Source organism: Opisthorchis viverrini (assembly GCF_000715545.1).
Source record: "Opisthorchis viverrini unplaced genomic scaffold opera_v5_78, whole genome shotgun sequence".
Lineage (NCBI taxonomy): Eukaryota > Metazoa > Platyhelminthes > Trematoda > Opisthorchiida > Opisthorchiidae > Opisthorchis > Opisthorchis viverrini.
This window is the reverse complement of record NW_008751734.1, coordinates 1,460,884-1,473,662: the sequence shown is the minus strand read 5'-3', so window position 1 is coordinate 1,473,662 and position 12,779 is coordinate 1,460,884. Positions and strand designations below refer to the sequence as shown.

Sequence of the window (12,779 nt, the reverse complement as noted above, 5' to 3'; positions counted from 1 at the left end):
TGATATCTCGAATATCATGCCAACTGAATCATGAGGCGTCATTTGTACCGGGTTTCTTTGTGCTTCGACTTCATCCCATCGCTGCAAACGGTACCGGATTCCAATATGTAATAATGTCTCAGTGAACCATGCAACAAGCTACTTAATGAAGTACGGTCTCCAACAACAAATGCTTCGTGCTATGAGGATTGCGTTGCTACTTTACTGTCAAAGTATGCGTTTTCCCGAGATGAGCCTGTGATTTCATATTCATCCTAATATTAGGTATATGTAACTGCCAAAGATCTATTCAGCAAAACAGATGGTTTTGGCTTTCAGTGACTGGCTGTTCACTGCACTTGCGCGGATATATTGATTAACGTCGAACATAAGTTCTGTTCATGGTGAAGTCTGATGTTCATCTCATATTGTTTGTCCCATTTCGTTTTGTGACACACTCTTCAAGAAGGATTTCTAAGGAAAAACCAAGCAGAACGAACGAGCTCCGAATCGCAAATACCGAAGAAGACAATCAATACTTGCACTAAAATCTACTGGAATAGATGTTGTTCACCGAACCAATCGGAGAGAGTAGTCAATAGACAGACACAGAACCGAAATTTTCACTAGCCAATCACGTCAATGATATAAACTGTACTCAGCAGGGTATATAAACGCAAATACGAGAGGAACAAACAGTGGCGGACTGCAGAAATCTGTCGTAATCCGCTGCTGAACTTGGCTGACAAGCCACCAATCGAGATTAGGAAGTCAAGAGTAGCCATGTGATGAAAATGGAGTAAAAGCCAGCGGTCCGCTAGTAATGACCAGTGGTCAAGCAGGTCCCGTTCGCTGCAAGTTCGGATTTGTATGGTTTGTATACTCTCCGGAAACACCGACCCCAAGACTGTTTTCGAGACCGGCTAACTGGTCCTTTTTTCTATCTTTTACCGCGCGCGAGAGTCCAAGAAGTATTACCATATTTACCGTATTGCATCCACTGAACCCCGTTCTGCATGAAGTGGTCCACCTGAAGAGTGTTTATGGTACTTCAGATAACCAGCTCTGAAGAACACGGAGTGCATCATAAATTCTGAGTGAATTGGCAGTATGAACCGCAAGAACCGCGCATTATCAATCACGAATAAAAACGAACGACGAATAAACGATGCGAAGTGCGATTCCCATAACCAGCTCTTAAGAACACGGAGTGCATCATAAATTCTGAGTGAATTGGCAGTATGAACTGCAAAAACCGCGCATTATCAATGACGAATAAAGACGAACGATGAATAAACGATGCGAAGTGCGATTCCTGGCCCTGTACTACCTCACCCGTTTGTATTGGAGCCCCTCGAACAAAGTACTGAAGTCGACGCTCAAGCTTGCGCTGTTCCGCCGGCACTTGACTGTCTAGCCAGTAGATCCGCGACAACGGAAACCCGACAAGTAAAGTGGTTAGGTTAAATCGTGTAGGTTCACTGGCTGGAACCTTTTGGCTTCTCCAGGACACCGACTGCCACTAAGTGTTAGATAAGCCAACTAACGAACCCAATGGATTGGTGTCTAACGTATGCACCAAGCGGTAATTCTGATGGGTTTGTATGATTGTCACCACTGACCCAATTGCTGACAGGTATCGACTGTTATTGCGGTTAGTTGTAGCGTGACTCACAGAGGTCAAACAACCAAGTGAGCTCTGCTGGGCAGGCCTAACTGTCAGTTTTTGTCGTGAAGACAAAGTGTAGAGCACAGTGCACACTGGATGCCATTCTACTAAAGTAATGACGAACAATTTACTCATCAGCCTACAAACTGTTGTTTTAGCTACTTCTGGCGTGCTACCAGGTTAGAAAGAATGAATTTTATTTATTTTAAACAAGCTAAGAAACCCTGAAGAATCCACCTTCTCTAAACAACGCCCGACCTCTGCCTTAGATGATTCATTGAGCCAAGTGACCAGATTGAAAATTTTTGCTGGCAAGAAAGAATCATCACTTTTCTGTCGGGATGTGCCTAGTGTTCCTCACCAGGTTTGTACTAGATAACCGTATCTCAGCTCAACCTGTTTCCGAAGGCTACTTACATGGAATGGGAAACTAGTTACGCTTATGACATTTGAAAAGTCGAATACATTTGAATACGGACGGAACTTGTGGGTGGGTTTAGCCTACTGTAAAACTGTTGACTCGGATACCAACCATGGTTGACTACTTTTGCAACTGGATTACACAGGATATGAACACGGTTGGATCGTTAAGGTCGCTTGGTCGTTATCCGAGAGCATCAGATGATCGCAGAGAAATCGGTCACCTGATATTTTGGCTGGTTTTCGTTTCACCTCTTCTTCTTCTGGTAGATCTGACAGGTAAGTTTGGATTAGGTCTACTTAAAGGACTGTTTTATGTATACTGGAAGACATACCAATATGAACCTTAAAATGCTCTGCCCCATTCGACATGGGAATTGTTTTACCACCTTAGTCAGAATCGAATGGAAGTTCGCAACTTTTTGTTTCCTCCGTTTATTCGGAATTTTGTTCTAGTTCACTAATCCGTTTGCGGATTGCAACACTTTATGGGCCACTTTATCCGAGTGAGTCCAGTGGTCGGTCGCAGGAGATGTTCCCCTCTTAAGATATGAGGTCGCGTAGTTGTAGCAAAAGCTTGACGGAAAATCGCCAGCCGGTCTCAGCGCTTCCATATGAAAGTACTAGAACCTGTTGCGGGACAAAAGGTCTGATGTCAGCGATGAGCCAATCACGCTGTTGTGACGTAACAGACTACTCAATTCGGCAACCTTATGAGTAGTATGTTATGTTTGAAACTGAAACTAACTGAAACGTGAGGCTGCCGGGCTCAGCAAATCTACCTAAAGCGAACCAGTAGAAACCAGGTATTCAGCCTGGCAAAACCAATTGCTTATACAAATGACAGTATTCATCGAAATTCACCGCACTTTTCACAATGAAGTGTCAAATTTAATGGTTTCACCAGCCACCTGCGGGTTGTCAGGTGTATCCAACATTCGTTGCATCCTATAACGGTGACCCCCCAGTGTATTGGAAGTGGGGCGCAAGCAAGTCAATTCCAGAGAGGTACACAATACTGCCCACAGGAAACCAAGATGAAGTATGAATTCAGTCACCACACCGCCTCGGGTGATTAAAATGTCCCGTTAGAATCACATGGCATGCGGTGAAGAGGAGGCTCGACATGAATAAACGGTAAACGGAATAAATGATAAACCAGGCCTTTAAATGGTACTTGATAAGAGACTAGTTATGAGATCGTTGCTATGTTATTCAGCGCCACAAACCCGTATAACACTATTGAATATATTATGGGTGTCTACACTCGGCGAAAAATTAATCCCTCGGAACATCAATATTAGGCACTCTTTGCAACCGCCTGGTTGTTTCCAGCTTCTGAAAATACCAGTCATACACATCTGCTTCATGGCTGACTATAAAAGTGGCGTCATAGGTTCGAAATCGATAAGTGACGTCACGTTCGGGTGTGGCATGGAATTCCTGGCATACAGAATTTCACTTGATTGGAAGATAATGCGGAAATGTGAAGGGTTCTGACAATAGGTGCGAATTTGAAAACAACAAGGAACCACACGGTGGAAGTTACTGAGGCAACAAGAACTACACACTGATTCACACTTTCTCATGGAATTAATGATCGAGAAATTTCTAACAACATGGCATTTATGTGAAAGCAATTTTTTCTTTCGTTTCCACATAAATTACCACTGCAACAGCCCTTGATATGAAATGAACAAACGTTGGACTAAGGACGCTAAATGAAGTCGTTTGTCGAAACACATTTTGGTTGGAACAAGGCTTGCATTTTTAAAATGAATTCCGGTAGAATGGTTTGGCTACTGATCGCTAGCGATGCGTACGTAGGTCCAAGATACATCCATCTATCTACCTTTTGCAGTTGTTTACATCATCTATATCTGCACAACAAAATGAATCGAATGCGCTCTCCAGATTCTGGTTGTCATTATTCTAAAGTTTCTAAGGATGCCATTTTACAAAATAAGCGTTGACTCTCAAAAGAAAAAAGTGGCCAACGCAGAAGTTTTCAGTGTCACTGATTGGACTGGAGGCCTTGGGTACGAAGACACTGTGCTACCAGCTAAACGGTGTGCACTACTGGGAGTATCACCGGTCTGAATTCCAAGACATCACTTTGCAAGTAACACTGTCCATGAAAGTCAGTTCTGCCAGCGACATCCAGGGATACTCAGCAATACATCTAACACGCTTAGTTCCCCACACTCTATGAAAACGGGGGCCATTTGCCGATCGCTTGTAAACGTCACTAAACAGTGCGTTTGAAAGTGTCCTGGTTTTAATCAACATCTTGTTTGTTGATGTTCTACTCGCTAAACCTGTGTCATGCTTTGTCTCAGAATCGGAGAAGGTGGCTTATGACTACCCCACGCGTACTGCCAACTCGAGACTCTTCAAGACCCATTTGAGCAGAAGGGTGTGGCCGCCGTCTTGGAGGGGGATTCTTTATCTTTATTTTTATTATAAAGTTTCATTATCATGTCCGAGGTTTTCACTAGTTGATCAAAACAATGCTGGCGAATTGCGCACGGCAGAAGAGCTCTGGTTGACTCTTTGTGCCTAAACCGACCCACCACGGAGCAACTTCGATGGGACTGCCTTCATCCTTCACAGTAGCGGTACAGTAACCCAAGTCGTCGAGTCTTTTCAACCATCTTTTGAGTCACTTTATTTGTTATGTCATCAGATTTCTTCGAAAATATGGAAAATATCATTGTACGTTGCTCTCAGTTGTCCTGGCATCCAGGCTTTTGAAATCGGTCAAAGTCAATACCTCAACAACTGAACAGAGTCTGGACTGATAATGGTTTGTTGCGGTACTGCGCGTCTCATGAAAGTGGCCGAGAAAAAATTGCCGCAAAATCCTGGCTACATGCCATTACTTTTCAAAGTTCTGCCCTCTTAGTTGGGAGTACATTTGTAATGCATTAACTGTAATCCAACTATCATATAGTACTTGTGAGTAGTATTCCTTTTGTGGTTATAAACAATTTTATTCATATCACCATAAGCCCTAGTTATTTGCGTGTTGCATAGTAAGTAAAAAACAAGTGTTTTGTAGAACCGGTCAGCACTAGCGCATATATGTGAACACATGTTACAAAAATGACCAGAATTTTTTGGGCGAATAAGTCAGCATCCCAAGGCTAAAATCTCCGCTGAATACCTAAAGTTGAGAGGACCATTATCGATTCTGTGGTACCAGTTCCAAGTCCGTTGATTTGCAGATGAAACTCATTGAGGCGGGAAGTCATGCGGAAACACCAATCTTACATAACCAGATATTTAATTGAGTTTCTCAAGTGAAAAAAAATCATTTATGTCGGTAGGAATAACTGATGGCCTGGCTCCAAATTGCATAACTGACTGGAAGGCCACCAATTTTTTACTATCAAGACACTTACTTCCTCCTTTTGAACAGGGCCCCTTGAGAGGTCTGATGCCCTTTTCTTCCAGATTCTTGACCTGGTTTTCTTTCATTTTTGACAAGGTCTTCAGGAGAGATTGAATTTCTTTTTCTTGCTGTTGCGTGACCCGTTTCAAGAATGTTAGTTCCTGAAGGCGGAATAGAACGAATGTTTCGCGTCAACAGACGTTTTTTTTAACAATACACAGTATAATTATTCATTTTTAAGATAAAAGTGTTAAGACCGATGATAGTGAAGGAAGGTGGCTGTGAGCGTGCTAGAAAGAGTTTTTGACTAGAATGCTTACAGATGAAATATGCCTCACAAAAAAAACCTCTGAGAGAAGGTCTGTTCATATACAAGACCGTTTTGGATAGCCGAATGATCGAATTTCAGTTTTTTTGCGACAAAATCGTAAGAAACGTCGCTTATTACCGACCAAGATTTGGTAGCCGGGGATCACATCAAACAATGGAGGTTATACTCACTGTGGTTCGTCTTGTCTCGACCTCGTCGCTACTGTGATAGGTTAAACTACCGCAACACACGTTGGAGGAACGTAACGCGGCTGATGCTAAGTGAATCAAACCTAGAAAGTGCAACAAGTCAAGCTCCGATAGACTCCCAGTGACAACCACTGTTTTCACTTTTTCTGGCGTAACTAGTTGTCACAAAATTGATTCACCCGTCAAGATCTCCGTCAAGCTTCTCTGGACCGCGCTTGCCTCGAATCTTTCTGATTTGAGTAGTATATACTCGGTCACCTCATTTGGTCAACCAATCAGTCACTCATCGGAAGGTGTCGTTGTTCCAGTTTCTGATATTTCCGGCTGTAAACTCAGTAGATACGTTCTTCTTAGCAAATACGTGACTGTCCACGTCGTATTACGTGGAACAATAAAGTCTAGTTTGTTTAAAACTAGATAATTGCTTCGTTCTTGTTGAGAATCATCACTAGTGCACATTCCACGTGACCTTCCGGCCAGTGATAAAACAATCAAACGCTTAGCCCTGAGTGGCTAATCAGCAGTGTGATTAGCTCTCAGTTAGACAGGATATATCAGCACACACCCTTCAGTCACAAAAATCTCATCACGTGATCACGTGTTACTGACATTCTCGAGATGGTATATGTGTATCAGCAAGGGTAAACATTGAAAGAAGTTTCTAAAAATTCAATTTTTCAGTACACTTTCAAACAATAAAATGAATTATCCTCATTCTGGACTTTGTAAAACCTTAAAAGAAAGTAGCGTGATGATTATCCTAGGCATCATCTTTGATTCCTTCGGCTAATCAACTCAGGTGCGCGCATATTTACCAAATTAGTGACCTTGAGAAAAATTTATGTTGGCCGCACCTCGTAAATAAGACGGAAGTCTCAATTACTAGATACGGATACGTTGCATTGTTCTGACTGGTAAGAGCAGGAGAGAAATTCATTCGTTCCTTGATCACGGATTAACTCAGGTTTTCCAAAAAAAAACGTCTTCAAACAGACACTTTAGGTTTCACTTAATAAATCGATAAGCTGCTCAAATATACGAAAGCCTAAGTTTTTCCCACCCACCTGATTCCCATCAATTCCCTTTATCATAAGCAGACACTTACATAAGAAAAGTTTTCGTGTGCTCTCAAGATACTTCCAGCAAAAAAAGTATCATTACTTTAAGCAGTAGTTCTGTGTTTACACCCACTTCATCGACTTAACCAGGTCAAGGCTCCATGTGTTCAAGAATAGGTCTTCAAGGCACAAAATTACGGCGGTGTTGAGCGATCGATTTCGAAAACCAAGGAAAAATTGACAGACTCGAAGAAGTGGAAAGGTGGGTAAAAATTTAAGAGATATATAGAGGTAAGGGAGAACAGCACTACAGACTTCTCCAGAGGAGACAAAATTTCAAATTTCAGTGGACTGCAGACAACCGCAAAATGAACGAGGCAAAAAGTTGGTGAGTTTCGGGAAATAGCATCGGGTAAAGCGCTAACTAAAATATTGATAAAAGGGAAGTTTCTGAAATTTTACTGAATCCCGATTTCGCTACACCGACTCTATTATAGAACACGGGCCTTCCTCCAAAATGGCCTGGATTCCAACAGAAGGATGTTGCGTCCAATACAAGAGGATAGTTGGCGTTCATATGTGTACACTGGTGTTTTTCTGCACAGATAATGCTCTTGCCCAGAGTGAGTAAATGATGGTTCAGTGGGTAGAAACTAGGTGAGGTTGTTTGAGGTGGTAACTGCTGGCGCTGAACTACACCTTGAAGAGGTCTGTGATAGCGAGATGTTCAGAAGCCACATGACCAATATCACCTTTGTCTAGGACACTTAAAATTCGAGTATTTTTCTGAGATCAATGGAAATTTGTTCGATCCGGCCTGTATGTTCAGATATGCCTCGGTAGAGCAGCAGACTATGATGAGTAAATCACCACTCGGAGAACAAAGGAAAGAAGAAGGGATGTAAGAATTCATATGGAAGAATAACATCGCTCACGGGTGTTGTGAGTGCAGTTTTCCAAAGCAGGCCGGTGAAACAGGTGCGGCTCGCAAAGTGGTTTTCCGCAATTTTGAACAGTTTCAGGAAACTGAAACAGTGTACCAGCGTTTGAGTCAAACCTGATGTAATGGATTTTCTACTGAGAATAGCCGATGTTTTTGTAAACTTTTCATCTCTACGCAACTCTGACGTTAGAACATGGAAGTCAGAAAACGAATTGTTTAGAGACAACATTCGTACGTATTGGATTGAAACTACAAATGGAAATACATTAGCGTCTCATCAACGTCTATAAAACACTGTACCGCATGTGTCGTAGTTCAAGGGACAACGTCATGATTCTGGATTGTTAACGATTAAAGCCCCTGCTCCAGGAGAAAGGAAAACCAGAAAAATCCAAGATATTTGGTGTCATTTCAATGAATGATTCGCTTTCACAAGCATACATCCCCGAAGAAGCGTCTTCTTCGACAGACCCGTATTTACCAGTCAAATGTTGCGGTTAACAGCTAATTCCACAAGCAGGGTCGATACTTTATTCTGATTGGTTACCGGACTACTGCTGACCTGACTTGTTTTCGCTCGGTCTTAGGTTCATTCTTTGGAATCTACAATGCGGGTGTAGCGAAATGAAAGTGGATCGTAGCAGTACTCAGCTTGGAGTTACCTTCATTTCCAGCTAACCTTGAAAATAACATCACGACAAATTATCATGTTTCATTGTTCCTTTATGTGGCCACACCAGGATGCAGAATGCTAAAGCCCAATAGCCTAGAAGACCGGGGCAAACTCACGCAAATGTTCTCAAGCGAGATGAAGACTGTAATATGGATTCTAGAGGTTCGTTTGGAGTGGAGTTCAATAGTTTTACTACCATCAAGTACCATTATTATGCCATAAAGTGTAGCGGTGCTAGATATCCGTGACTAACGGTTTGGGCAACCGATGAAACGCACTTAAAAGGCGAACTTGAAGTAAACTAGCTTCATCTGCTGAGAGTTCTACTCAATGATATAGGTAATATTACCTCCTGAACTGGTAACGAAGCAGGCAGCTGAGAACTCATAGTGACTGCCATAACTGACACTTAAATATTGCAGCCCCTCTATGAACTTTGTAAGCCATACTTCATTTGATTTCAGTGTTTCAGCTTACAGATTGTGCATTGAGAGTAAACGGTTCACGCTACCACAGTTTTGCTCACAAACGACAAGAAACATGCGTTGGAAACAAAGCCTTGTGTGTTGGGGAATGAGTGATACGCAGTAAAGTTGGAAGCCTGCCTTTGGCTGCTTGAGACGACCATACTTTCCAGGGTCAATAACCATTGGTTTGCCTTGTCCCGCGTTCCCCATACAAACGGACACGGCATTTGCCAGCGTGAGTGAGTTGAGTCGAAAGAGCCTTCGTACTTCTTTACCAAGTTACAGACTGACCGCTTCCTGGCCATCCAACACAAGGGTTCTAAGAGCCAAACGTCCCGCCGGCGTAGAAAGTACACATTCAAACAGGCTTGGATTGTGGAGCATGAGGGATAATGAACTTTGCAAATAACAACTTGGAGCAGCCCAGCATTACTGACCTAGTCTCCCCACCGGACTCGCGTAATGCTTCGGCACTCCGAAATCAGACAGATCGTCTCCTTCTTGACTTTGAAGTTGAAAAACTAAGGTTTTTCTTTTCTCATTTTGCAAGTGGGTCATTTGTGCACATCTTCAAATTTCTAGACTGCTCTGCATACGCAACTCTCTGATTGATCGATGGGACGATGTTCACACACGAACGAGACAAACTTAAAAAAAACAATTGTGGCAGTTCTTGTGTAGTTTTACAGACCGGAATAAATCTCAGTGAAATTTATCTTCAGTGGGACAAAATAGAAAATTTCAGTCATGGCTCCAAAGTTTTTGTGTACTTGGTAGACAACTTTATTTCTTATCCCATCCTGATATCTCTGGTGACATGGGATCAATATTCTAATGATTATAACAAATTTTCAGGGGATTATCGGTTTCCATCCACGTGTGACTGAATCATCTACACTGCCATGAAAGCAGGACCAAGCAAATTTAACAAGAAGTCAAAAAATACTACTGTTTACTTTGAATACGGTTGAAACATTTTTGTCCACCATGCACTAATGGTGAGAGTTGTTGGAGTGCTTCAAATATCTGCATTTTCAGGAGAGATTTCAAATCATTGACCTTGATCGGTCATAAAGTTTCAAAAACGTCTAGAACGACTGATTTACTCATGAATAAATGAGTAGTTTCTAGTTCCTTTCACTGAAAATGAAGGTTACCCTGAGGAAAAATATCTTGTAAAATTGAGTTATTTTGCGCGAAAGACATTAGGATGCGTTTGTTGTTGCCACGTCAACTGTGACGTTCCAACCAGTGCGGAATTAATTATTCGTGTAGCAAAAGAATGGCTTGTAGCTTGTACATCGCATTTTTCAAGGGATTCCCTCCCAATCGTCATCATCAACAGCTGCCGCACATTCATCAACATCACGTTCAGCACCATTGTCCTCACCAGTGCCAGTGCATTCGGCCTCTTCTTCCTTAGTTGTATTAGCGACAGCGAAATTCATGCACACTCACAAAAACTAGACATTGTTATGCGTGTTCCAATACTTTGGAAAACTCCAAGACTGACGTAAAGAGGAATTTGAAGAGAACCTGATTTCCAGGCCTTAATACCTTAATTCCACCGAATTAGTTTGCAAATAAGTGTATATTCGCTAATTTCGTGCAATTTGGTTTCAAGTTGTACATAAGGTCGACGGAAACCCGGGGACTGCGCCTAACTGATGAGCCCGAAGTGGAAGGGCGAAACCGGTCGTGGGCTGTAGACGGGTTTTCGGCAACCTTATGAGTAGTACATTACAAAGATATACATGTATCGCGATATCTCGAATATCGTAGCTACTGAAACATGAGGCGGCCTGGTGCAGCACATTCAGTTGCCTGAGAACATCACAACCGAGAGATTCAGAGAGTTCCAGATGAATCTTCCGAAAAACTAAATTAGTTTGCAAATGAGTGTATATTCGTTAATTCCACTAAATTCAGGTAATCAAAACTCGGTTCAAGTCATACGTGATGCCGGTGTTCACCACCTGGGTTTCATTCCGGGTTTAGGAGGAAAGATAAATTTCGATAGAAAATGAACCAAAACAGATGGTTCTCTTTTAGACTGATAAATTGTTCAACAGCTAGCGCCCCATGTTACTTTGTAGTCCGACAAAAATTATGCCTTTTCTAGCATTAAATTCATGCATCAAGCACGAAACCGCGCCAGTGAAATTTAAGAACACCATCTAAATGCCCGTAAAATGTCTTGTGTGCACACACACAAAGAACGATAGTCTACTGTACAGGTCATATCACCAACTGATTTGTTTGTCTCAGACTGCATAAAGACATGCTCAGGTGGTCAGCCAATATCTGTTCGCCATACCGTTGAATTCCTTGGCTTATCACACCAAAGAGACCGGCAAATTCAGTTGTGTGCAACGCAACACAAGGTTGCCCAACAATTCTCGGCTAAAGTAGCTGAATTTCGATTTTATGTGTGTGCATAGAAAATATGGTAACAAATCTCTCAGTTGGGTTGATGCAGTTTTCCAAACTGATCAGTTGTGTTTGTGTGAGAACACCAACTGACGACACGTTCACCCATGATAATCGGAAAGGACAACTGTGTGAAGCTCGGTTACCCAACGTGCTGAATAGTTGAACTTAATGGAAGAAAGGTTATCGATTTCTGTAACCGGGTTCGTCTGAATTTCAAAGGGGATGAAAACTGGCGAAATATTCGAAAGGAGACTAGAAGAAAAACGGAGCAACTGATGTGACTATTGCGAGGAGTAAGACAAAAAGGATATTTGTCTGTCCGTTATGGGCTACTCTTCGGTCTGGTAGATTGCTATCTCAAACAGACACCACTTACGAAAATGGGCAAGGCGCACAAGCTCCAATGAGGAATAAAAGCGACCCCCCTATTTTGGTGTGGAATCACCCGAATAGCTGCGCCTGGACAGAAAAAAGACTGTTCAACCGGAGCAATGTGGACTCTATAAATCCTGTATAATCGTTCAGCTGTAACACTGTTTTGGTGCTATACTACCAGAAGGGAGCACGAGAGCTGCAGCAGTGGCAGGTTGTCCAAGCCTAGGCAGTCGAAGTCGAGATACAGATGTTGAGTTCGAGCGACGAACCTTCTGGTCACCAAATTCGTGCTCTAAACCTTCTAATCAAGTACAACCAACCAAAAGTGGTGACGATTGCGCATGTAGAACACGCTAATGCGCGCAGTGTAAGAGTTCTGTGGTTTGTCGTAGATAACGTCAATTTTGTCTAACGAAACACTGAAAAGGCACCGTCCAAAGGGAATCATGTAAAACTCTTAGTCATATCTCCTTTATTTCATAAGTATTCCAGTTAAGTTGCTTACTTAACAATGTAGTAATATGTATATTCCCAACAATAAATTGTTCCTTTTTGCACCGAATAAAATCCGTATCAGATAACTACAATTCGGGTGGATCATCATCATCATCGACAGCATGACATCAGTGTTCAACACCGATGCTTCACTGCCGTACAACCATGACTTATTTGAGAGCCTTATTGTAAAAAAAGAGTAAAGGTGGGCGGGGGAAGGACTTAGTGCTAGCTTAGCACAATCATTCCGAGATGCTTACACCTCCAGACATTCACTCAGGCAATCCGGATAGAAACTGACAACAAGAACGCCACTGACATTGGTTGGCAGCCATATCTTGTGGTGTCTCCAAC

General features: G+C 42.3%; 1 protein-coding gene across 1 annotated transcript in view; it reads right to left on the bottom strand.

Moving 5' to 3' along the window:
• Positions 1-12,779, bottom strand: part of T265_04639 (hypothetical protein) — a gene marked incomplete at both ends in the record, with an annotated part of 45,069 nt that overhangs the window by 11,243 nt on the left and 21,047 nt on the right. The window contains one exon of the mRNA XM_009169421.1: positions 5,473-5,623. Within this exon, the coding sequence (XP_009167685.1) occupies positions 5,473-5,623 (151 nt within the window). The remainder of the gene's footprint in view (positions 1-5,472; positions 5,624-12,779) is intronic.